At 36.3% G+C, this 25,607-nt stretch overlaps 1 protein-coding gene and 1 pseudogene across 2 annotated transcripts in view; one reads left to right on the top strand and one right to left on the bottom strand.

Annotated features, from left to right (window-relative positions):
* The window catches only part of SLC25A12 (solute carrier family 25 member 12), a 113,569-nt gene that overhangs the window by 76,647 nt on the left and 11,315 nt on the right, over positions 1 to 25,607 (top strand). For both annotated transcript variants that reach the window (XM_024732911.1, XM_024732910.1), the window contains exons 10-13: positions 10,032 to 10,113; positions 11,397 to 11,555; positions 14,578 to 14,630; positions 14,874 to 14,954. In XM_024732911.1, the coding sequence (XP_024588679.1) occupies positions 10,032 to 10,113; positions 11,397 to 11,555; positions 14,578 to 14,630; positions 14,874 to 14,954 (375 nt within the window). The remainder of the gene's footprint in view (positions 1 to 10,031; positions 10,114 to 11,396; positions 11,556 to 14,577; positions 14,631 to 14,873; positions 14,955 to 25,607) is intronic.
* On the bottom strand, positions 6,238 to 6,549 carry LOC112391534 (small nuclear ribonucleoprotein E pseudogene; annotated as a pseudogene).

The raw sequence follows: 25,607 nt of genomic DNA, 5'->3' as shown, positions 1-25,607 counted from the left end.
TTTTTAAAATACAAAACATTCCTTTACTGAAATAAATCTTTCACTGAGAATGTGTCTTATAGGTTACAACAATAACACAGGAAAACTATCTGATTAATGAATCAGAAGGAAAACCTTGATTATTATTACATTTTTGATAATATTAGTTTTTTGTTTGAGTGATAAAAACAATAGCTCTGAGTCCTATAGACAGTAAAAATACTGTCTTGGTAGGAAAATAAACCCCATGATATTAACTTGAATAGTGGAATGGAGCAGTTTTTTAAAAATCTGATTTAAGCTGAAGCCCTGCTTCTGGAGCATTTGGAGGAAGCCTCAGTTGCAGCAATGGTCATATAGTTTTGGGGGGGGGCGGCGGTGAGGGTTATAGGAGGGCTAGTCCTTGAAACATGAAACCCGTGTCCCTCATGATTCTTTAGGAGACTGTGATGCCCTTTGAGGCTAGGAGAGATGGAGAGGGTATGGGGAGAGGGGGGATGAAGACAGGAGACAAGAAGAGAGAGAAAAAAGCTACATGGGCATGCCATGGAAAGAGACCAAGTCTGCTTTTTCTTTACTGCTACCACACTGTTGAATAGCCACATGTGCTAGTGAAAGATCTAAGTATATAAGTGTGGTTCACTGTGGGAAGTTTCAGTAGCAAATCTTTCTTCTACTTGAACTCCATGGAATGATGGTTCTGCCTCTGAAAACGAATTAGAATTTCCAGCTTTTCTTTGTATAATAAACAAGAACTTTTGTAGTCAGGTAAGTAAATTGAAAATGGAAAATAATTGCTTTTATATCTGCATTTTATGTTAATACTTTGCTTGGTGTGTGTAAATTAAAATATATCTGTAACCCACTGTGATTTAGCCTCTTTAGTAGCAAAAAACTCTTATCTGCTGACATCAAAGTTTCTTTTCGTTACACGTTCTCAGATCCTTTAAAAAAATAGATGGATTTATTCCAATTCATTGATTTATAGTAAAATTTAATAAAATTATTTAAAATTTGAGATGTATTGAAATATTTAAAAAGTTCTTACTGAATTTAACTTCATATATTGTAGTACACATTTATAAAAATTTATTCTTGAAGTTTGAAAAATTGCATTTCAAAAGGAGATACTTTTTAGTGTTACAGGTCTATTAATAGAGCTTTCCTTGGGGGTATCCTTAATATTTGTAACTGGGGAATATCTCATTTAGCTTATTAAAAACAATGTGATGAATTAAAAAAACCCACTCATTTCCTCCTTTCTAAGCCTTTCTGCCACTCTTTTTTGTTTTACCTGCCTTTCTTGCCCCTAGCGATTTTCCTGGAGGCCATAAATGAAAGTTACTTTTGTAATCTTTGGCGCCCTAAGTCTGCGTCACTCATATTTCTGATTCCTTAGGAAGGTGATGTAATTCTGATACTGTTGGAAATTGTTTTGAAGACAGATTCGAAGATGATGTGCCTTCAGTGGCAGCACTGGTGCTTTTTATGCTGGCATGGATGGCCTCAAAGCTCTTGTCAGATACTTAGAAAATGGGCAGTGATAAAAACCACTACTAACTCTTCTTACCCTTTGTTTCTGATTGGCATCCAGGATGGTGGTAGAGTGCCTTCTCTGCCTTTTCTCTAACAGTAGGATGGCACAGGGATCTGCAGTCTCCAGAGAGCATGTAGAGATCCTGGGTGTTCTTACATTGGTCTCAAAGGAGGAAGGTCAGAGACTGTATTATTTTTCCTTTCACATATCAGCTAGATTGGGTAGTCTTATTGCTGAGGGTTAGGAATAGAGAAATAAAATGAAGATTTAAAATCTATTTTTTCCCTGTAAATTAGGGTAAAAACAACACCTGGGAAAATAAAACTCAAAGAAGTCATAAATAATTTTTAGAATTTCATAGAAATAGATTTATGAAGATTATGTAAGAGGGATTCAAGTTAATATCCCCAGTTATATCCATTGTAATTCTGACCTTTACTGTCCTTGGCATCTGGTACAAGTTTCTGTGGGCCTCACTTTCTCATTTAGTAAAATTAGTACCTGCAGATATTTCTAAGAATCCTTTAAGTTCTTGCATTCTGTAAAAGTTATGTGAATCAATAGATTTTTTTCTTTTTCAAAAATTTTAATGTATCTTCCTTTTTCCTTGTAGCATTAAAAGCTATGTAAGTAATATAGGCTAGGACCCAAGTAGAATAATATAAAAATATGCCTAAGTTATTATAGCAAACAAAGTAATAAACTTTCTGCAGTTTTCAGTCTAGAAACAGGTTTTTTCAGTTAACGTATTTTAGATTTATGAGGCATTCTAAGGCAGCCATATAGACTTCAATTTTAGTGACTGACTTGTTTTTTAAAATTCTCTAAGCCACAGAATTACATTAGTGCTAACCATAACTGTTTCCATGTCACTTTCAGAAGACATTTTTGATTCTCTTATTTTTTCTATACTACCAAATATGAATACATGATTATTTACATTTTGTATGTAGAGTGTTCCTCTATAGGAATTTACTTGAAACTTAGATAAAAAATAGGAAGGGACTTCCCTGGTGGCGTAGTGGTTTGGAGTCCGCCTGCCAATTCAGGGGACACGGGTTCCTGTCCCGGTCCGGGAAGATCCCACATGCCGCGGAGCGGCTGGGCCTGTGAGCCATGGTCGCTGGGCCTGTGCGTCCGGAGCCTGTGCTCCGCAACGGGAGAGGCCACGACAGTGTACCGCAAAAAAACCCCAAAAACAACAACAAAAAAAACAAAATAGGAAGGAAGGCATGTTTTGTTGTTATCTCAATCTATGAAAGTTGTTATGAAAGCACATATGCATGATGGAGAATCTGTGAGTTCAGAAATAGAAGTTATGAGAGAGGCAGAGGTTAAGAACTTAGGGACTGATTATGTAACATCTTTCCTTTCTCAGTTTCCTCATTTATTAAGAAGAGACAGTAGTATCCATCTCATAGGGTTATTGTGAGAATTACATGAGATAATGCACTTACACCTAGTAAGCATGCCATAAATGTTAACTGCTATTACAGTTGTTGTTATTGTTGTTAAATACGAGCAAACTCCAAGTTGGGCTCAAATATAGACATGACACAACTCCTTCATCCACCTTCATCCACTTTCCTTAGGTGGAAGGGGATGGGAAGTGAAGAAGAATTATATCTTTGTATTTTCTTCTTTATTGCCTGAAATGTTTTGCTTTTAAAATTTTTGTGCTGGCTGAAATTCTACGTTGTATTTTTTTTAAATGATGACTGATATATATCATATAGAAAAAAAATTCTCACCCCATACCATACACAAATGTACGTTCCAGTTGGGATGTTCTAAACTTGAGAGCTTAGAGAAGATAACATAGGAGATTATATTCATAATCGAGAGATAAGCAAAGATTTCACAAACAGGGCACAAAATACCTGTCATAAAGAAAACGATTAATAACTTGAACTTCATTAAATTTAAGAACCTTTGTTCATTAAAACATATCACTGAAAGGGTGAAAAGACAGGCTACACAAAAGGGAAGGATAGAAGATATCCAAATGGGGAAGGGAAGAGGAGGGGAGGGGAGGGGATGGGAAGTTAGTTCAGCATCATTAGTAAACAGAAAAAAATACACATTAAAACTACAATTAGATGCTGTCTTATACTATCCAGATTGGCCGATATTATACTCTGACAATGGCAAGTGTTGTTTAGGAGGTGGAGGAATGGGAACTGTCAGAAGCTTCTGGCATCACAACTTTGGAAACTATTTGGGAGTATCAACTACAGTTGAAGAGACATATATCCTGTGACCTGACAGTTCCTCTCCCAGGTGTAGTCCCTAACAGGAATAAGTACATATGTTGATTAAAAGGAACATGCAACAATGTATATAGCAGCATTATTTGCAGTAAGTGTCCATAGTAGAATCGGTAAATATGTTGTGGTATAGAGATGACCAATGAGAAAATTGGAAATTTTTAATTGGGTAAAATGGGTTAAATAAAAGGAGGTGGGTTGCAGAGAGAAGAGGATGTGACATTTTTAAAGCATGAAGTGCTTTGGAGGTTAAAGACCAATTCTATCTAGCCCAATGTGAGAATGGGTAGGCAACTTCTTTTTTTTTTCTTTACTGTATACCACGTAATTGCTTTTTCAACTATATGGGGTAAATTATCTATGATGGACCTGCTTGGGCATATAAATACTTTTTTTTTAAAGTTTTGTTTCTATGGGAAATCACATTCAAGCTACAGACCACTCACACAAAGAACTTTTGGAATATAAGCTGGCTGGGGTTCTATCAGAACATTATTAGAATGATTTTTCTCTCTGTTTTCTATATAGCATTTCTCAGACAAATAGGAGTTTGTCTCTTTGTGTGTTTTGCATTCTAATGGACCTTCTTGAGAACTTTGTTTTCATGAGTAAAGAGAAAGCGTTACAATCCACTTTTTTCTTTTTTTTTTGGAACTTTTAACCTCTGTCATCTGCAATAGTTTTACCATAAATGGAAATCTGTTCTCAAAAAGGAGGAGATTGGGTTCTATACTAGTTTTATTTATGTATTTATTAGCCATTTACCTCCTTTAAAGTATTAGAATTAAAGATTTATTACAGTCTCTAACACAATTTAACCTCACCTCTCACTGAGAAAAAAGTATATATCGTCACAGCTTTGGGTTTTAATCTTGTTTTATGAGGCCAAGAGTATGGAATTCAAATTCAGCCATATTAAATTCATAGATGTGATTTGCAGACAAAAGAATTTTATTTTCCCTAAGCTTATTTTGCTGTTACAGTCACATATTTTAGTTGGTGTAAAGTCTAGCCTTCCCCTCTCCCGCCACAACCCATGCTCAGTATAAAAGACTTCAGCTTTTCCTTCCTTTTCTTCTGTCTGTCAATAGTGTGCCATTTGGAAGAGGGAGTTCTCATCGTTGGATTGGCATACTCCATGAAGCAGCTTGGTTTGGGCAGGGTGCCTGACTTGTTAACTGACATAATCTTGCCTTATCTAATTCTCATTTATAGGATAAGGTACATTTAACAACAAAGTACAAGAACTTTCTCCTCTCTCAATGAGCTCTCGAGCCATTTCCTGATTTCCTATCATACACATACGCTTAGGCAGCAGGTGTAAAATCATTTAAGATTTTCAACTCTTATTTTGCTTTGAAAAACACTTAATTAATCTTGTTAAATATCACCATGATCATAATCATAACCTTAAGGAAAAGAGTGCCTTTTCCTTTGGCCCATTTGCTCACGGTAGGTGATCTTCTTAGTGCTGAGATTTTCTTTCAGCCTAAATGCTAAAAAATTCAGTACACAGTCATTAATAGAGATGACAGCTACAGTAGCATTCTACTTATGAATATTCATGAAATGAAATCCATAGCATTAATTATATTAATTTACATACCTGAATATAAGTGAACCATAAGTTATAGTGATAGCTAAGCCTAAAAAAAAAAAACTCCTAAGTAACTGTATATTGTATGTTTTTTAAAAAATAGAATGCAATTTAATAAGGGCAGAGGTGGCATTTTCAAAAGGCATTTGGGTATTTATAGTTAGAGATGTTTTTAGCTAAGAATTAAAGACAGTATAATCCTACAGTTTTCATAGGATTTTTTAGGGCTTATAAACATTCTTTAAAGGAAGAGCTTATAAAGAAAATAGATGTGCTTGAACACAGGAGAAAGCTTTTGTATGAACAAGAGAATTAGTGGTTACTTGATTCTTTCTTTAATTGAGGTATAGGTGATTTACAATATTACATTAATTTCAGGTGTATAACATAGTGATTCAGTATTTTTATAGACTATACTCCATTTAATGTTATTATAAAATAATGACTATATTTCCCTGTGCTGTACAATATATCCTTGTTGCTTATTTATTTTATACATAGTAGCTTGTGTCTCTTACTCACTTACCCTCCCTTTGTTTTTAGTTTTTTAAAAAATTTCATTGATGTGTAGTTGATTTACAACGTTGCGTTTAATTTCTGCTGTACAGCAAAGTGACTGTTATACATATATATATTCTTTTTCATATTCTTTTCCATTATGGTTTATCACAGGATATTGAATATAGTTCCTTGTGCTATACAGTAGGACCTTGTTGTTTATCCATTTTTTTAAAAATAAAAACAATCCCACAGCATTTATTGTCATCTGGTAATAACATAAAGGTGAGCAAAACAATATGAATAAATGCTTTAGAGTTACACTTCTAACAAAGGACATCTAAACAAACTGCATTGCCTTCTCAACAATTTCTCACTTCATTGATCATTTCTAGTTGGAGACACTTTGGAGCAGAATAATGTTATCTCCTTTTAGCATGATCCGACCCAGTTGTTTTCTTGACTTTGGTTTAGAATGAATCTCTTCTGCATCATCTAATACGAGCTTCATATACTCATCAAAACCAGTGATACAGCCCTGTGTCCGCATATTCACTTGCTCATAAAGCCACACCTGAATCCGAGATATATTTTGGCAAGTATCTGAAGATGAGATTGATGGGCTGCACCATCACCTTTTGCACCTTCTGGCCCTGGCCCCGGTATGCCATGGTGGAAGCTCACAAAGACCACACTATCCCACACACTCTATCCATCTGATATATAATAGTTTATATCCACTAATCCTAAACTCCCAGTTGTCCCCCCTCCCCACCCCCTGGCCCCCTTGGCAACCACAAGTCTGTCCTCTGTATCTGTGAGTCTGTTTTTGTTTTGTAGATAATGTTCATTTGTGTCGGGGTTTTTTGTTTGTTTGTTTGTTTGGGTTTTTTTGCTGTGCCGCACGGTGTACAGAATCTTATTTTCTTGACCAGGGATCAAACCTGTGCCCCCTGCAGTGGAAGCATGGAGTCTTAACCACTGGGCCACCAGGGAAGGCCCTGTGTTGTATTTTAGATTCCACATATCAGTGATATCATATGGCCCATACCCTTATCTTGCCCCTCCCCAATACTTGATTCATATTTGGGACCATAGCTCTTTTTAGTCAGTGAGTTTTAAATTTAACATATTCTTTTGAAAGGAGTCATGATTGAAAATAATTCATAATCTACGAGAATGGATTTATTTTCACCCAGTTTTGTGACTGAGAAACTTCGATTTCGGAAAAAAAGTTTTGTGTGTGCATTTTTAGAAGTTAAAAACATATATGCTATATAGGTAGTATAACAGCCACATTGGTTATAAAAGATTTTAAAATCTAAGCCAAAATGCCATAACTTGAATTTCTTTAAAATGTGTGATGTTGAACATCATCTTTACCTCAGAGATACAGATTGCGTTTGTTTTCAACTGGATTGTCTTTGAAACAGAGTATCAGAATTAACTCATTACCCGCATTGTGTTCACTCAATATTTGAAAAACTAACTGAAGCATATTCAGTTAATATACTATTTTAAAGTGATACCGAGAAGGGTTTTGCATTAATAAATGCAAAATTAAATTTTAAAAAATCATTTTATTTCATCTCATTATTTTATAATTTCTATTTTTGTATGTTTAGATGTATATTATATGTAATTTATAATATATATTAGATTTTTATGTATATAATTAGTACAGTAAAACATGCATATAATTTATAAATGAAATCATATATTGGAGTTAAGTGCTTACAATCTTTGCCTGGCACGAGTGTTCAGTTATAATGGAGAATGCAGTGGAGTGACAGGGGCCGTTGCTCTGCTTATTCCCTATTTCACAGTGAGACCTTTGGCAAGTCTCCTGTCCTGTCCATAGTGTGGCCATCTTACCTTTATATGTATAGTGGACTGACTGGCAAAATAGTACAGTGTAGTCTCACTGTGGTTAGAAATTGCTGAGAGTAAAGCATCCTTCTATGGTCTCACAAGGGAATTTATTTACAGAAGATTGAAAAACACTGGACCCCTGAGGGCTGCATCAGGGCAACAGTCCTGAGTGCTTGGTCAAGTACTTTCACCTTTTGGGGGACAACAAATCTCTAAACAGTCTAAAGTTAGTATTATTATCATAGTAATAAATGGAACAAAAAATACCTTTGTGGACGGCATATTTTTTGCTGTTCTGTGAATGAGTCAAAATTAGGCTTATACTCAAGGTTTTGTTAAAATATTCTACTCTTTCACTTATTAAATTTCAAATAAAATATCAATATTAAATTGTTAATTGCTCACTTTTGTTACAGCATGTAGATCAAACGTAATGGATGGCCATGCAGTTGCTTGGGCTAACTTGCTAGGAAAAAAATGTATTCCCTACAAAATCATGATTATGTCTTTGTGCAGTTTTTCACCTTTTTTTGTGATGGTTTCTTCCATGTATTAAATTCAGTTTTGGATGTAATAGATGTATGCTTTCACCTAATTTCATCATAGTAAAGTTGGTATATTGGGACAGTTGACATTTATAAAATATGTAGTGATTTTGTTTGAAGTAATGGTGTTTGACTAATTGCCAGATTTTCCAAGGGTTTCTTATTGACTTTTCATCAAACATTACTTGTTTTCCTTCACTATAGAATATATTGAACCACAGCACTATGACAAGCATAATGAGCTTTTAAAGATCTCTGCCTACAGAGATCACAATCAAACGTTAAATATTTAGATATCAGATGCTTTTGTTCAAACAGAAATGATGCTTACTGTGGTGCAAAATTTACAAAACAAGAAGACAGATAAAACCTTTCTGTAGGCTGCTTCTCAAATTGTTTATAAATATCTGGTTTTGCCATATTTAGCTTCCTTAATTGAACTTTGAAGAGATTGTACAAATGAAAGCAAATGAGAGTAGACTAGCTTACTTTTTTCTTTCCTTTAGATTTTAGGCAAGGAGTCCCTCTCCATTAAATTATTCTAAATTATTCTAGTGAGAGTATCTAAACATTTTTATTATGCTGTGTTTTGAAAGCTCATTCAAGTTGCTATTTTTCAAGTTTTCTTATGATAAAGCAGTATTTTATTCCTTCATTTCAGACTGTTTATACACATAACTGTTATTTTCATAATGAAAATATTAAAGAACAAGACTGACACATAATATAGACAAATTATTTCAAGTCCTTTATGCTGTGGGGTACCAATGAAATAACATTCTGAGCCACAATAGGTTTTTCCCATTAGCTTTATTTTCAACATAAATTTTATGTTAGAACTACAAACGTGGCTAGGACAGTGGTTCTCAACCTAACTACACAGCAGAATGATTTGAAGCCTTTTAAAAATTTATAAACCCCAGGCCTCAGGGATATATATTTTAAGGTCCCTCAGGTGTTTTCTTTGCGTAGGCAGAGTTGAGGAATACATAGGTCTAGGAGAGCAAATGCTCGGTAGCATAGGTGAGAAATACTATACTTATCTATTGATAACCTCAGTGGTTGAGCTTCAAAGCCTCAAATAAAGGGGCAAAGGCTCTGAACCCTTGAAATAGCAGCTATTAAAGTTTTTCACTTTAGCCCAAAAGAGAAGTCCTTGACCTTGCTTTACATATAATCCTAACAATTCTAGTTATGTGATTTCTCCAGCCCTGACAGATGAGAAGCGGCAAAATCAAACTAGGAGGCTGTTGGTAAAAGAAGTAATAGTTGTCAAGCGTGGGAAGATAGCACAAACAGCTGCGTTAGATCTCGATGCAGAAATTGATGGACGCATGAATATGTTGACCTTCAGTCATCAGAGGCGGAAAATTATGATCAATATTATCTGATTTAGGAATCGCCATAGTTTTTATACATTTTAGAAAGATTTTAAAATTCTAAGTTGGTTAAACTAAAGAAGGGGGAAATGATTTTAAACCTGAAATATTTACTTACCTGAAAGATTCACTTCTGTAGAATGATAGTGTATTCCCCAGTAGTAGCAGCTAAATGAGGCATTAATAGGCTCGTGCAAATGGGGGGGAAAAGCTACTGTGTCTGTTTGGCCAGATATGGGTTTTAAATGCTAATAATAGAAGTATCTATTTCAAAATCTTAACACAGCCAAATTATAGCTTTTTTCATTCGCCGTATGCTTTTCCAAAATTTTTCACATGTTTTCTTCTTCCCCACAGCAATCTCACAGTTTAGGCAGGCCTGTCTGGCTCCAGATTGCCGAGTCTGCTTACAGATTCACTCTGGGCTCAGTTGCTGGAGGTGAGTGACATGTCTATGTGCTGTTTCAAGCTTGCGTTCATGTAATATTATCTCACTAGACCGGGACAGATCAGCAAAGGTTCAGTTCATTGTTCCCAAGGGTCACGACTGCAGGGCTTTCTGAAGTATTCTTTATTTTAACCTACGATCAGAGGACTTGTCATAGCACAGCCATGGCCCCTCTGGCTCCAGTCTGTCTTCAAGACAAAACCTCTGTAATCATGTGAAAGTCTTGGATGCGTGCTGCACTCCCCTTAATTATACTCGTTAAAGCCAGTACGAAGAAATGGAGAATAAGACTGTGTTTCTGGTGTTAGGAGTGAGGGCAGGTAAGAGATCAAGATTTGGGGTACAAATTCCAGAACCTTATGAAATAAAACAACCTTTCACAGTGATTCGCTTTTGCTTTTCTGCTTGTTTCCCCCGCCGCCACCTCATCTTTTACTGGCTGAAGAATATCTAGACTTGAAGGTTATTTGTTAAAATGAACCTCTCTTCCCTGCTCCTGGGCAAAATTTGAGAGGCTTTTTTTGCTTAAATCTCTCCACAGAAAATGTATAAAATCTGAAGTTGCTTTATTGAGAAGAACCTAGTAGTGTGATTAAAATACTTATGATTTTTCAAAAGAAGCCTAAACTGATGAAACTATTATTTTTCTTTTCAATCTGTTTTAGAAGTTGCAAAGCATGTTTTGGTTTTCAACAGTTGAAAAATATAATACTCTAATTCATGTTATAAATTTTTCAGTCCCTGAGAAATTCTAAAGCCTGGGCTTTTTATTTTTATAAACTGAATGCTGTGAGTAGGGGGAGGGTCATGTTGAGGTTTGGTTCCAATATTATAGTTGTAACTAAGGTTAATTTACCAAAATGCTGTAGTAAACTAAATTTTAAAATTGCAGCCACCTATGTGTAGATATATAGTTATTTTAAGAGGTAACTGGTATAATATGTAGGCATTTAATGGAAAATATAAAGAAATATGTTATATATAAGAGTTTAATGTTGTTAAAGGAAATTGAGTGTTGATTATCTAATGTTGGTGATGACTTGAAAATCCATTACAGTTGTTCTCTGAAGCAGCTGTATTTATGGATCCCAGTGGTTGCTAGCCTGTGATCCTTCAGCTGTGTATGGAAGAAGGGAAAATTACGTAAAATCTCTTTTGCGAGGATATATACTGTGTTCTGTTTTCTAGTCCTTTGATTTAGAGATTTGTTGTCCTTACAGATTCTCCGTTTAATTGTGCTCTCTTTTAAGCCTAACAATTGTTTTCATTTGTAGCTGTGGGAGCCACTGCGGTGTACCCTATAGACCTGGTGAAGACCCGCATGCAGAATCAGCGTGGCACCGGCTCTGTTGTCGGGGAGCTGATGTACAAAAACAGCTTTGACTGTTTTAAGAAAGTCTTGCGTTATGAGGGCTTCTTTGGACTCTACCGGGGTGAGCAAGCAGATCTCAGCTGCTGAAGTTAGTGAGTTTATCTCACCAGCAGCAGGTTTCAGACTCACTGATTGTGAAAATCAGTGCATAGCCTTTTCAGTCAGACTAGGGCTGTTTCTCTCTTTTTATTTCCTCCTTGCTCATTTCCCTTTTTACATTCTTGCTGGTAACTCGCAATATTAGTCTGCAGACAAGGTCTTTATTTCTTCTTCCTGCAATCTAAAGCCTGTGTTTTCCCCAGCATGGGTCTATGGTGGTCACCATGCTCTTACAAACTAAGGCACATGTCTGCAGGTGGAATACGAGGATGACACCTAAGAAATAGAGAGCTTCTTTTCTCAAAGAATTAGAGAGGAAAAATATATCTCTCCTCTGTGAAATAGAAACCAGGCTGCCACTTGAAGGTGAGTTTACACTCTGCTTGTTTCACCTGAAAGAAATATTGCACATTTTTGTCTCTTCCAGGGAGACCAGTGAGTCATCTGAAGGTTAAAAAAAAAAAAGAAAGAAAGAAAAGAAAACCTTTTTGCTCCAAGTCTTATTCTTGCTCCTTTTCTCCCTGTAGTTCAGAGGCACTGAGTGGAAGCAGAGAGATTTTCTTTTGCAGGGAATGTTACCACCAACTCTAAGCTGAGCACACTGCTATCGGCATCAGAGGCAGCAACCCCATGCAGAATTCTCCCCACCCCCATCGGCTTTGTAGGAACTTGTTCTCTTAGGAGAGGGAGACTTTCATGTACATGTTTTCACATTAGAATTTAGGGTTTCCTTTGGGAGGGAGATTAATTTTTTAATCCCTTTGGGCGCCACTTGGAATTCTTTGAAAAACTTTCTACATGCTCAATTCCAGGGCATTTATGTAATTTACTGTACTTGTTTGTTCGCACACACAGTCCCATTATTCCTGAGCTCATTCTGAGCTCTGCTGAACTGTTTGGCTTAGAACCTCTTCCTCGGAAAGAAAAACTGGGCCTGAGCAAAGCTTTATGCTCATGACCAGGAGGAAAAACACTTCTGATTGGCATTATGTGCAGATACTCAAGTGAAAATGTAGTTCTAATATACTTATACTTGAAGGAGAGGGTCATGAGGATGTTCATTTTTGGCATTGTATAGAACAAGAGAAGAGAGTTGTTCTGGAATCAAACTAGGCTCAATACCCTGCTCCTGAGAAAGAATGTGATGAATTTTATTCAGATATGCAGAACTCTAGCCCGTCTGAAATCTAGCTGTACGACATTTACTCCATGGGAAGAGGTGTGCATTGTTAGAATGCAGATCTGTGCATGTGAGTGCTTGTTTTAGACTATATTAAACACTGCATATCTAGATTTTATTTAATAGGGAATCTGAGGGTTAAGTGGCGCTATGGTGGTTTGCTTCTTTGACATCTCCAGTCTTTCTTTGTTGAGTAAGAATCTTTCTTCCTCCTTGGTATACTTTAAAAGAGAAGGAACCTAGACATACACCTCACAGTTTAGCCTCCTCAATGGATGGATGCTTACAGAAGATTTCATTTGGGAGAGATGTCATGTTAATTAAATGGGTCCAATATAGCAAGTTGGGGGTGGAGGGTGTGGAGGGATCATTAGCTTGATTCAGAATACGAGCTGATAAAATCAGTCCTTTAAGTGAGAGATTGTAGGAGTCCTGTATCTGAACACTGTGATTGTTGAGATTGTCATATATTGCTTAGGAGTGGTCCATTATTTTGTCAGATGATTGACAAAATTGTTGACAGACTAGCCTAAATTTCTTTATAGGCAACAATGATAAAATGACATAAATCAATACTTTATTAATTCCGTGAGCCTTATTGAGACAAGTAGTAAAACAAACACACATGCTGACACGGTTGTATGGGAGTCAGCTTAAAAGTAATAGGGCCTGATAATCATGAGAGTTGGAAAGTTAAGACTGCCATCTGCTGATTTATTCTTTTAAATCAGTTTGCTACCCATTAAAGGTGTGTGCAGATTTGTGTTTGTCACTGATAATTCAGTTTGACTGACAGTAGGCTGTATGTACGATTACTTGCTGGCTCTCAACTTGCAGAAAATCACTCAGCAGTATCCTCAAAGTAGGCTTAAGATAAGCAGCAAGCATGCAAACACATACATAACTTCCCCTTGGCTAGGTGATTTAAAGGATATAGTATGTTTATTGTTAGCATCTTTAAAAGATGTATGCAAAAAATGTATTTTAGCGATTTCGATAATCTGTGTGCTTTAGAAAGTTGAGCCCTATGAATAGCTACAGATGTTGAGTTGTTTATATATTTTTTCTTTTGCAGCCAGCCTGGAAAATTTAACTTTCTAAGAATAATGATTTCCTTTGTTTTAGGAGAAATCTTTTGAAATGTCTTAAGTTTGACATATATTAGCAAATAGGCTAACAATGGGCTGTTTTTGCTTGTAGAAGATACCCATTAAATGTTACTTAAAACTGCATTTTTCTTTGCAGTTTTGGCTTTCTTTTAAATAAATGAGTACTGAATTCTGGGTTTCTGTAAAGAGAAAATGATGGGAGTTGGTTTTCTGTATTAGCCAAGCCACTGTATGCTATTACGCAGGTAGCAAAATCTGGGTCTACTTAACAGGACGCTTTGCAGAGCTTTTCCAAGCATACAACATCGGCTTCTCTAAAACATCTGTGTATGTTAGTATGTTGTTGGTTGTAAAGGGAGGTAATCTGGTTTCACTGCTATTGGCAGTGTTCTGGGAGTAGACAAGATCCATGGGTTCCATTCTTTCCTCATACTTTTTGGGAGGTGTTAGATAATCAGGCTTTAAAGGAGGCATGCTTAAGAAAAGGATTTATAGCCTCAAGAAGTATAACATTGTTTTGACATGAATAATTATTATATACATATGCATAGTTTTTAGGATAAGCCACTTTTCCCATTTTAATAAAAACCCTAAAATGTTTGATGGGTAAATAATACCGGGGAAACCACCTTGTTGGGCTTGTGTATTCACATCTAGTACATCTATACCGCTAACGATTCTCTCTGTTTACCTAGGTCTGATACCACAACTTATAGGGGTTGCTCCAGAAAAGGCCATTAAACTGACTGTAAGTTTCTTTCTCATTGAACTTATGTCATTTGTTTAGATTATCATTAAGCCAAAAGTGAAAACTGATGCTGGTAAGACCAGCACACTATCAAGGCACTTGTAAAATTTTAAACTTATTTGTAGTCATTTGCTAATTTTAAATTTTATATGAGACAAATATTTTGCTGATTTGGGAAAACCAGTAATGTACCACTAAAGGTAATGACTGGGAATTCTGGTTAACTGATGTTTTTCTAATTAGGTCAATGATTTTGTCCGGGACAAATTTACCAGGAGAGATGGCTCCATTCCACTTTTAGCAGAAGTCCTTGCTGGAGGTTGTGTAAGTATTAATACTGATGATTTCTCATGGCAAATATGTTCCTTAGGATTTTTGCACACTGGATATACTATCTGAGTGACATGCCCCTGAACTGAAGGGACTCTAAGCAGATTTTCTCAGTGATAATAAGGAATGATTTTTTTAAATTTCATTGCATAATCTCACTGGTTTTGAGGCAGAAGAGAGGTGGTAGTTTTGTAGAGGTAGTATTCTTAGAAGCTCCTAAAACATTACCTTTTACACTTTTTAGAGTTCTAATTCTGTTTCTTTTTAAATACCACAGAAAACAGAGTAGTGGGTAGGGTTACCCTATATTTATATTGACTGGAACTTTAAAATAAGTGTGAGGTGACTGATTAATTGGACCCTTGTATTTTAGGTATAGGATTGAGTAAGCCATTGTGGTATAATTATAATTTTCCTCCTTTTAGGGACCAGAGCAAACAACCATAACTATGTTGAAGCTATTGACAAGTCTGAACTCAGAGATTCTGTCTTTAAAGTGTGAGCATGACATTGGATTTAGACCAATTCTCAAATCTAAGTTTTCAGCTCAACTCATCTTATTTGTGGCGTCCCTTTCACATTTGGTAGTACATGATTTTTTTAAAGATTTATTTAGTCCATTTTGTCCCTGAAACCCTTAATGACTTCCAGTTGACTTGGCTGACAGTCTTGGCTAAACCATCCTCAGTTGCTTGTGGAACCTGAGGTGATGAGGTCAGTGACCTTTGCAGCTTTTAATTCAGAGAAGATTCCCTGAGGGTCAGAGAGAGAGGGTGCTCTGGATTCTCCTTCATGATACTTGTCAGCCTGGCACATACCTGGGTCCTCATCTTTCTGCAACCAAAGTTCTTATGGAAGAGGTAGCTTGGCGCACTCCCTTTGAGTGTGCGTGCGCGCGTGCGTGTGTACTTGTGTGCATTTGCCGCTATACCTGCACACATGCCCAAGTGCATTCTCAGGGAGAAAGCTCATGTCTTTGGCTAACTTTTTTCATGGAGGACAAATAATGGACATAGACTAAGACCTTTGCTTAGTTCTTACTGTTGTTTCTCCTCTTTACCCCAATTAGATGCTGTAAGTGTTTCTCTTCTAATGAGAGAACCATTGTGTATCATAAATATTCTTTTTCTCAGTGGTTTTAGTTTTAATTTGGTTAAGAAATTTCCTAACTCAGCTTTGCTGCAACACTGTGTACATTTGTCAGAAATCTTCCAAGTCATGCTCTCTGTGTTCCATGTAACTAATTATTTGTTTCCATTTGTAATATCTGGAGGTTTTTGCCCATGAACCTGACTTGTTCCCTTGTCTGACATGTGTCCTAAGTGGTTAAATTATAATCAGGTATTTGGTTCCTTTGTTCTTCCTAGGTATTGATCCTGTTTCTAGGTTTGAACTTTGGGAATTTCTCTTGAAGTCTGGGGTGCCTCGAGGTTGTGCTGACAGTCTGAATCTCTTCCTTAAGAGATTTATTTCTGGATGCTTTGACTCATTTCTGGACGCTTTGATGGATTGTCTAGCTGGAAATTGACAGCGTGAAAAATAGTCAGGTTGGGCTATAGCAGGATGATTAGGTTGTATGCACTTCTTCACCACAAACACTTTCTGCTTCCCTCTTTCCTCTACATCTCTTCATTTCAGGGAGGAAAGAAAATGTATAATTATTGAGTTTCTACTGACGAATTCAATCACACTACAGTATAAATGACTGTTAAAGCACAATCTGCTACTTCTCCCAAAAGTCTACATATTTCAACAGAGAATAACCTTAAACAAAAAGGATGAGTCTCTGCTGATAGAATATCAGGCACTGTGGAATATAGGAATACTCTTTTTGCTGAATGAAACATGGTAAGCAGCCACCAGATAAACACTAGGAAGAGTGGCTGCCCGTGAGGCTGATCAGGAGAACCCAACCCTCAGGATCCTGGGTACGGGTGGTGATAGAATGTGGAGTGTCCTGTGGGTGTTTGGCTGAATGCTGTCAGTGCCACCGGGTGAGAGGAGTACAGCTGTTCTTCCAGACATCACTCAATTTTAAAGATGTATTGGGTTGGCCAAAAAGTCCCTTCGGTTTTTAAGTAAAAATAAAAGACATGTTTTTCATTTTCACCAAGAACTTTATTGAACAACGAATTCACCCTTTTGTTCCACTACCTTCTGCCATTTTTCAGGCAACTTCATGGTTCCATCTTCCCAAAACTTCTATCTTTTTGCGCAAAGAACTGTTCCAGGTGCCTTTTACAGTCTTACAGAGAATTGAAATTTTTTCCATTAAGAGAATTTTATAAAGACCTAAATAAATGGAAATCTGAAGGTGCAATGTCTGGTGAATACGGCAGATGAATCAGAACTTCCCAGCCAAGCTGTACCAGTTTTTGCCTGGTCATCAAAGAAACATATGGTCTTGCGTTATCCTGTTGGAAGATTATGCCTTTTCTGTTGACTAATTCTAGATGCTTTTTGTCGAGTGCTGCTTTCAGTTGGTCTAATTGGGAGCAGTATTTGTTGCAATTAATCGTTTGGTTTTCCAGAAAGAGCTCATAATAGAGGACTCCCTTCCAATCCCACCATATACACAACATCACCTTTGGATGAAGACTGGCCTTTGGTGTGACTGGTGGGTTCATTTCGCTTGCCCCACCATCTCTTGCATTCCACATTATTGTATAGTATCCACTTTTCATCACCCATCACAATTTGTGTTAAAAACGAACATTTTCATTATGTTTAAGTAGAGAACTGCATGCGGAAATACGGTCAAGAAGGTGTTTTCGCTTAACTTACGTGGAACCCAGACATCAAAGCAATTAACATAAACAAGCTGGTGCAAATGATTTTCAGTGCTTGATTTGGTTATTTTTAGTATGTTGGCTATCTCCTGCATGGTATAATGTTGATTGTTCTCAGTGTCTCGGTTTGATCTCTGTCCACTTCAACTGCTCTACCCAACCATGGAGCATCGTCCAGAGAGAAATCTCCAGCACGAAACTTCGCAGACCACTTTTGACACGTTCAGTCAGTCACAGTACCTTCTCCATACACTGCACAAATCTTTTTTTTGCATTTCGGTTACGTTTTTACCTTTCTTGAAATAACAAATAAAGCATAATAGGCGGAAAATGTTGCTTTTTTTTCTTCCATCTTCGCTATTAAAATGCCTACACAAAAATTCACCAATTTTGACAAGTCTTTTTTTAAATGCATGCTGATATGACAGCTGTCACACACAGTCTAACAAAATTATTTTGAATGAAGTTAAAGGCAACTAAGAGCTACTAGAGCCATCTTACGGAGAAAACTGAACAAACCTTTTTGCCAGCCGAATACCTAATGTGTTGACCTAATGCAGATTAATTCAGAAGAAATGGCTCAAACTGAGCAGTTAGTATTGACTTTATAGCTTTTTTTTCCGTAGCAGAAGAATCAGCTAGGACTAGGGTCTTGAGTTCCCTACATATGGGAGGGAAATTCTACTGCTCTGAAAATGACTGTGCCATCCTTTAGGAAAAATGATGTACACTAACTAGATCATTGAGGTGACCAAGAAATGAAAATATCCAGTCCTTAAGCATTATGTGTTTTTTTGTTGTTTGTTTTATTTTGTGATCTATTTTTAAAAGTATGTGATATTAGATATATGCAAAAGAGAACACATTATATAAACAAAAAGTTATAATAAAATGAGCATCCATGAGCCTACCACTCAACTTAACTACAGTATTACTATTATCATTGATACTGGTTTTTGCTTTTACTGTAGCTCTAATCTGCTAGAATGCTAATGAGCGGTAGGGACTTTTCTTACTGGGCTGAACATTTTCTAGGCATTCTGTCATTATTATTCCCAATTGGAGTTGAAGAAACTAAAACCTGAGAGAGATCTAGCACTTAGTGAATGGCAAAGGTGAGAGTCAAACCACTTTTGTCTCCAAATCTCTATTAACTCATATTTGGTATGTTTTCATTCATTCTTTCTTCCATTTATTCATTCTCATCCAACAAGTTGTCAAGGCTGAGAAGGATTTAGAGTTTCTTCCTGTGCAAGGAACTAGACTTAGGAAATGTTTATATCTCATAGAAAAAGGGTAGTTCTGACCATTCTCACCAGATAAAACCTAATCTTATATCTAATCATATTCCACTGTGGTAATTTGAAAGTAGAATTCCTTATCGTGATTTGCTTCATTTCTACATGTCACCAAAGAAAATACGTGCTTATGATTATAATTCATTGTAATAATAGCTACCGTTTCTTGAGCCTCTTGGCACTGGACTGAACACTTTATAGGCATTATCTCATTATTCCCAGCTAGAGTCGAAGAAACTAAAAGCTCAGTGAAATCAAGCACTTAGTAAATGGAAAAATTGAGATTCAAACCATTTCTGTCTCTAATCTATATTCTTTCATACTTGGTTTATGTTTCCATTCATTCAGTCTTTCATTCATTCTCTCATTCATCGAATGCTTGCTATGTTTCAGGAAAAAATTTTAAAATAAAAGCTTTATTGAGATAGAGTTCACATATCATACAATTCCCCACACTTAAAGTGTACAATTCAGCAGTTTTGAGTATATTCACAGAGCTGTGCAACTATCACCATAGTCAATTTTAGAACATTCTCATCCCCAAAAGAAACCTAGTACCCTTTAGCTATTGCCTTCCAATTTTCCCGCCCTCTCCCCATCAACTCGCAAACTTTCTGTCTTTATAGATTCACCATTTCTGGACATTTCATATAAATGGAATCAAACAATATATGACCTTCTGTGTCTGGCTTCTTTCACTTAGTGTAACGTTTCAAGGTTTATTCACGTTGTAGTATGTATCAGTATTTCAGGCCTTTTTTATTGCTGAATAATATTTCATTATACAGATAATACCACATTTTTTTAATCCATTCATCAGTTGTTGAACACGTGGGTTGTTTCCACCTTTTGGCTATTATGAATAATGCTGCTATGAACATTCATGTAAGAAGTTTTGTGGACATATGTTTTCATTTCTCTTGTGTATATACCTAGGAGTGGAATTGGTGGGTCATATGGTAACCCTAACTAGTATTTTGAGGAACTGCCAGATTGTTTTCCAAAGTGGCTGCACCATTTTACAATCCTACCAGCAATGTATGGGGGTTCTGATTTCTCCACATTCTTGCCAATGCTTATTATTATCTGTCTCTTCGTTATAGCCATCCTAGTGGTATGAAATGGTATCTTACTGTGATCTAATTACTGACAGTGTTGAGCATCTTTTTATGAATGTACTGGCATTTGTTTATCTTTGGAGAACAATCTATTCAGAATATTTGCCCATGTTTTAGCTGGGTTGTTCGTCTTTTATTATTGAATTGTAAGAGTTCTATATGTATTTAGGGTATTCTGTATACACACAAGAGTTCTGTATATATTTAGTGTACCCTACCAGATACGTGATTTGCAAATATTTTTCACTTTCTTGACTGTGTCCTTTGAAGAACTGGACTTTGATTTTAATGAAGTCCAACTTATCTATATTTTCTCTTGTTGCTTGTGCTTTTTGTGTCATATCTAAGAAGTCATTGCCTAATACAAGATCATGAAGATTTATACTTCTATTTTCTTCTGAGGGTTTTATAGTTTTAGATCTTACATTTAGGTCTTTGATCTTTCACACAAATTTTTAACCTTAATTTTTTCCGGTGTTTTGCTTTGAGCAGAGATATTACCAAATGAAAGTTTTCTTTTTCATTGTCAACATTTTGGTATATTTCCTCCTAATGCTTTTATAGATGTGCTTGTGCTATGCAGCTGCTTCCCACTAGCTATCTGTTTTACATTGGTAGTGTATATATGTCAGTGCTACTCTCTCACTTTGTCCCAGTTTACCCTTACCCCTCCCTGTGTCCTCAAGTCCATTTTCTGTGTTTATTTTTGGGTATGGTGTTAGGGACTGTTCTAATTTCATTCTTTTACATGGAGCTGTCCAGTTTTCCTGGCACCACTTACTGAAGAGACTGTCTTTTCTCCATTGTATATTCTTTCCTCCTTTATCATAGATAAGGTGACCATATGATGCACATTCTTTTTTAAACCAGATGGAAGTTTTGTTGGCTCTGACTTCCTGATTAGAAATGCAAGCAGCTCTCACTTTCTAAGGGCAGCAGAAAATCACAGTGGAGCTTCTCACTTTGGAAATAGATATAACCTTTGGGAACAGAATTATAAACAGAGTGTGCGTTTTCAAATTTTAAATCTTCATTGGGAACATTAACCAAACTTATTTTATATCTATATTAAAATCTTCTCAAAAAAGACTTAATAGTTCAGAATTTATGATTTAGATGTGATATGTTTTTTTTGTTGTTGTTGTATCTTTAACTCGAACTTTAGATTAAATTTCTCCACCCTTCTTTAGGTGGGGATGAGATAAGAGTGTATGCATATGGATACAGTTACTCAGTAAATATCTGTTATGGATGCTTATGAGTAATGTATATGTAACAGTAGGTTTCAAATAATTTTTCTCATTGTTCTCACAGGTAAGCCGTTCTTGTCAGGCCATATGTTTTCATTTTTCTCTTAGAAAGTCTCCCTTTATATATGTATAAATGTATACATATATGTTACACATACATATATTACATGTCCATATCAGACATAAATATAATTGAGTGTTTAGGGCTTGCCTAGTGGCGCAGTGGTTAAGAATCCACCTGCCAATACAGGGAACATGGGTTTGAGTCCTGGTCCGGGAAGATCCCACATGCTGTGGAGCAACTAAGCCTGTGCACCACAACTACTGAGCCTGTGCTCTAGAGCCCATGAGCTGCATCTACTGAAGCCCACGTGCTCTAGAGCCCGTGCTCGACAACAAGAGAAGCCACCGCCATGAGAAGCCCACGCACCGTAACGAAGAGTAGCCCCTGCTCGCCGCAACTAGAGAAAGCCCGCGGGTAGCAACGAAGACCCAACACAGCCAAAAATAATAAATGAAAATAAATAAATTTATTAAATATATATATATATAATTGAGTGTTTAATTATGGTATCTGTTGTGTGCAGGAATAATATCAATACTTCGTTGTCAACTTAGAATTTTTCCAATTACCTTAACATGCACTGTTACCACCTCCTATAAAATGGGTAGATGAGAAACAGAGGGTCAGACAGGCTAACTCTCACCCCAAATCACACAGCTAATATACGCTGCAGTTTTCATGTACACCCAAATATTTTGATTTTAAAGAAAAGACCAACTCCTTTTGTTCTATGATGCTGTCTTAGGGAATCAAATCAAGGCCTTCTCCATGTGTTAAAGTAAATCTAGATGAGACCATTCAACTTTGTAGTGGCTTTTCTTTCTTTTTTAAAAATATTACATAGATATATATCATAGAAATTTAGCATATATCTGAATATATATACATATATATGTTATTTAGGTATAATTAATGTATTAAAAAAACTTAGCTGTCAGCTTAATGAGTTTTAACTATTGTATACATCCATGAAATCACCACTCAAGAGTGAGATAAAGAACATTTCACTCCAGAAAATTAATTCATGCCTCTTTCCAGTCAGTCATTCCTCCCCTCCCCCAGGCAGCCACTGTTCTGATTTCTGTCAACAGTTTTGTTCCTTCTTGGATTTCATATCAACAACTCGCACGAAATGCATTCTTTTATGGTCGGCCTCTTTTGCTTAACAGAGTGTTTTCAAGAGTCATCCTTGTTATTGTGTGGGTATCAGTATTGGGTTTTTTGTTTGTTTTTGATTTTACTGAGTATTATTCCATGGTATGAATTAACTACAATTTGCTTGTCCATTCTTCTATTGATGGACATTTGGGTTGTTTCCAGTTTTTATCTATTATAAATAAGGTTGTTATAAACATTCTTGTACAAATATTTTTGTCAACATATGTTTTCAGTTTTCTTGGGTGACTAAGAGTAGACTAGGGTAGATGTATGTTCAGTTTAAAAGAAACTGCCTGTTGGTTCTTTGAAGTGGGTGGACCATTTTACAGTCTCATCAGCAGTGTACAAATATTCCAGTTACTCCACATCCTCAACAATGTTTGATATTTTTAGTCTTTGTTTTAGTCATTCTGCTTGGTGTGAAGTGATATCTTGCTGTGGTTTTAATTTGCATTTCCCTGATGACTAAAGATATTGAGCATCCTTTCATGTGTTTATTGGCTTTTTACATCTTTTTCAGTGAAGTATCTGTTCCAGTCTTCTGCCTATTTTTATTAGGTTATTCATATTTTGTTATTGATTTGTAGGAGTTCTTTATAAATCATGGATACAGTCCTTTGTCAGGTGTATGTGTTATGAATATTTTTCCCAGGCTGTGACTTGCCTATTAATTATCTTAATAGTCTCTGTGTTGGTTTTATAAAAGAAAAAGATGATATAGAGTTTTTTAGATACATTAATAAACCTAAGTGGGAAAAAACTTAATGTTTTTCTGAGTCAGCAAAGCAGAAAGTTTAAAAGTCTAAAGGAACTGACCTACATGTATTTTCTAATCATCTCTCTGGCTTTTATGTTGTTAAACTTAGCCAGAGCACTTACCTGACTGATCACATTACCTCTTTCAGGGAGTAGATACTTCTGAATGGATAAGTCATAAAACTCAAAATGTATTTATTGCTCAACAAAGGACTGATGTAACCCCATTATGCTGCAGGTGTTTTCAATCTGCGTAGCGCTCTTACCTTAGGTTAGTGCACAAGAACTCTGTGAGGTTGTTGGAATCTCTGTTGTCATATTAGGAAACCAAGGAATGGAAAGGTTATGACCTATCTAAAGTTACAAAGTTAACGACCATATAGGTCAACAGCCTTCCAAACCTGGAATCTTTCTACTCTTCTGTCTTTGGCCTATATGTGTACATGGGCACACACACACACCCATACCCATGCCCGTATAGGTGCAGCAAGAGGTCCACTTGTTAGTTGGAGCATTTACTAATCCTGGGAGCCACAGTTGGTAGCTAGCCAGCTCCCTAAGCCATGTCTTTCTTGGCAAGCTGAGCTTGCACATCTCTTTAAAGAGCTGTTTGGAAATAGTTTCTCCCACTCCCATCCCCAGGAACCAGTGTGGTCTTAACTTTATGCTTGCATACTTACATGAACACACATACATATGCACACACATTAAACGTCCATATATATTTATGTTATAGTTGCGTATCATCATGCTTTAACCTGAAATTTTATTTATCTTGTGTCTATTATTTCAGATCACTAGCTTTAATTGGTTAGATTTTTTTGATGTGCATATATGTGTATGTTGATAAGCCTTTTAAAAGTTTTGGATCCACAGATAACAAGTGCTAACTAGTTTTTAAAAATTCATTTAAAGTGTATGAATTACCAGGTTTACCATGGGGAAGAATGTGTGAGAGAGGACCTAGTCTGTAAAAAGAGCCATTGTTTCTAAGGCCAGTTCTGTTTCTTATTTGTGGTGCTCGTGGGGGGCTTGTTTCTTGTTTTTGAATAGTTAATACATTCATATGATTCAGAATTTAAAAGATATAATAGCATATGCTTTACAAATTCTTTCTCCTAGGTATTTATTTCTCCTTCCAGGGGAGCAACCAATGTTTTCATCTCTAAAGCTATTCTGGTTTTGATAAACTTAGGTAAATTTTGATACATTTGTAATCAATGGGTACCTAATACTTTATGTTCTGTTTATGTCACTTGGCATGATTTATTACCTAATCTTATTGCCTGATTGAGAGCATATAATTATTTCTACTTAACTGTTTACTTATGGGCATTTAAAATTTTTTTCTGTTTAATTTTATTGCTTTTTAAAATAGCAAACGTTAGCATATTTGTAAAAATACAGGTACTTTTTAAATTGAAAACTATATTTTTATTTCATAATTTAACATTTCTGAAATTCTGTATATTAAGTGATTATATTTACTGTAAGTGTTTTTTCCCTGTGGAAAGCTGTTATTAAATTCATGGTATCACTTAATAATCAGTAGCATCTTAATATAGAGGAAAAATGATATTTTCCTGGTGTTTGTTTCTCAGAGGGGAAAAAGTTAAGGATGTGATAACATCATAATCCTCATTCTTTGTCACTACATTTCTTATCAGAGTGATTGAATTAATTGCAAATCTTATTCCCCCTGCCCCCTGTTCCCAGTTTAATATGTATGAGAGTGGTTAACCTCAGCGTTTAAAAAAGGACAATCTGAGGGGCCTCCCTGGTGGCGCAGTGGTTGAGAGTCCGCCTGCTGATTCAGGGGACACGGGTTCGTGCTTCGGTCCAGGAAGATCCCACATGCCACGGAGCGGCTGGGCCTGGGAGCAACGGCCGCTGAGCCTGCGCTTCCGGAGCCTGTGCTCCGCAACGGAGGCCCACACACCGCAAAAAAAAAAAAGGACAATCTGTATTTGCCTTGTATGTTTTCCTTTAAGTGTTATAAAATATCCAAAGTTTTAGACAAATTAGATAGCAATCTTTATTACTCAGTGTTTCTGTATTACTGAAGTCAGGTTCAGCTGCTCGCCTCTTGAAAGCCAGTACTTGAGAGGCAAGTGTTGGTTGGAAAAGGAAAGTTTGCTTTAGGAGGCCGGCGGTCTGGGCAGAAGGCGGACTTGTGTCCAAAAACCAACTTCACAGATTCTGCTCAACCGTGAA

Source organism: Neophocaena asiaeorientalis, unplaced genomic scaffold (genome assembly GCF_003031525.2).
Source record: "Neophocaena asiaeorientalis asiaeorientalis breed wild unplaced genomic scaffold, Neophocaena_asiaeorientalis_V1.1 scaffold96, whole genome shotgun sequence".
In the NCBI taxonomy this organism is placed as follows: domain Eukaryota; kingdom Metazoa; phylum Chordata; class Mammalia; order Artiodactyla; family Phocoenidae; genus Neophocaena; species Neophocaena asiaeorientalis.
This window is presented reverse-complemented; position numbering and strand designations above follow the sequence as displayed.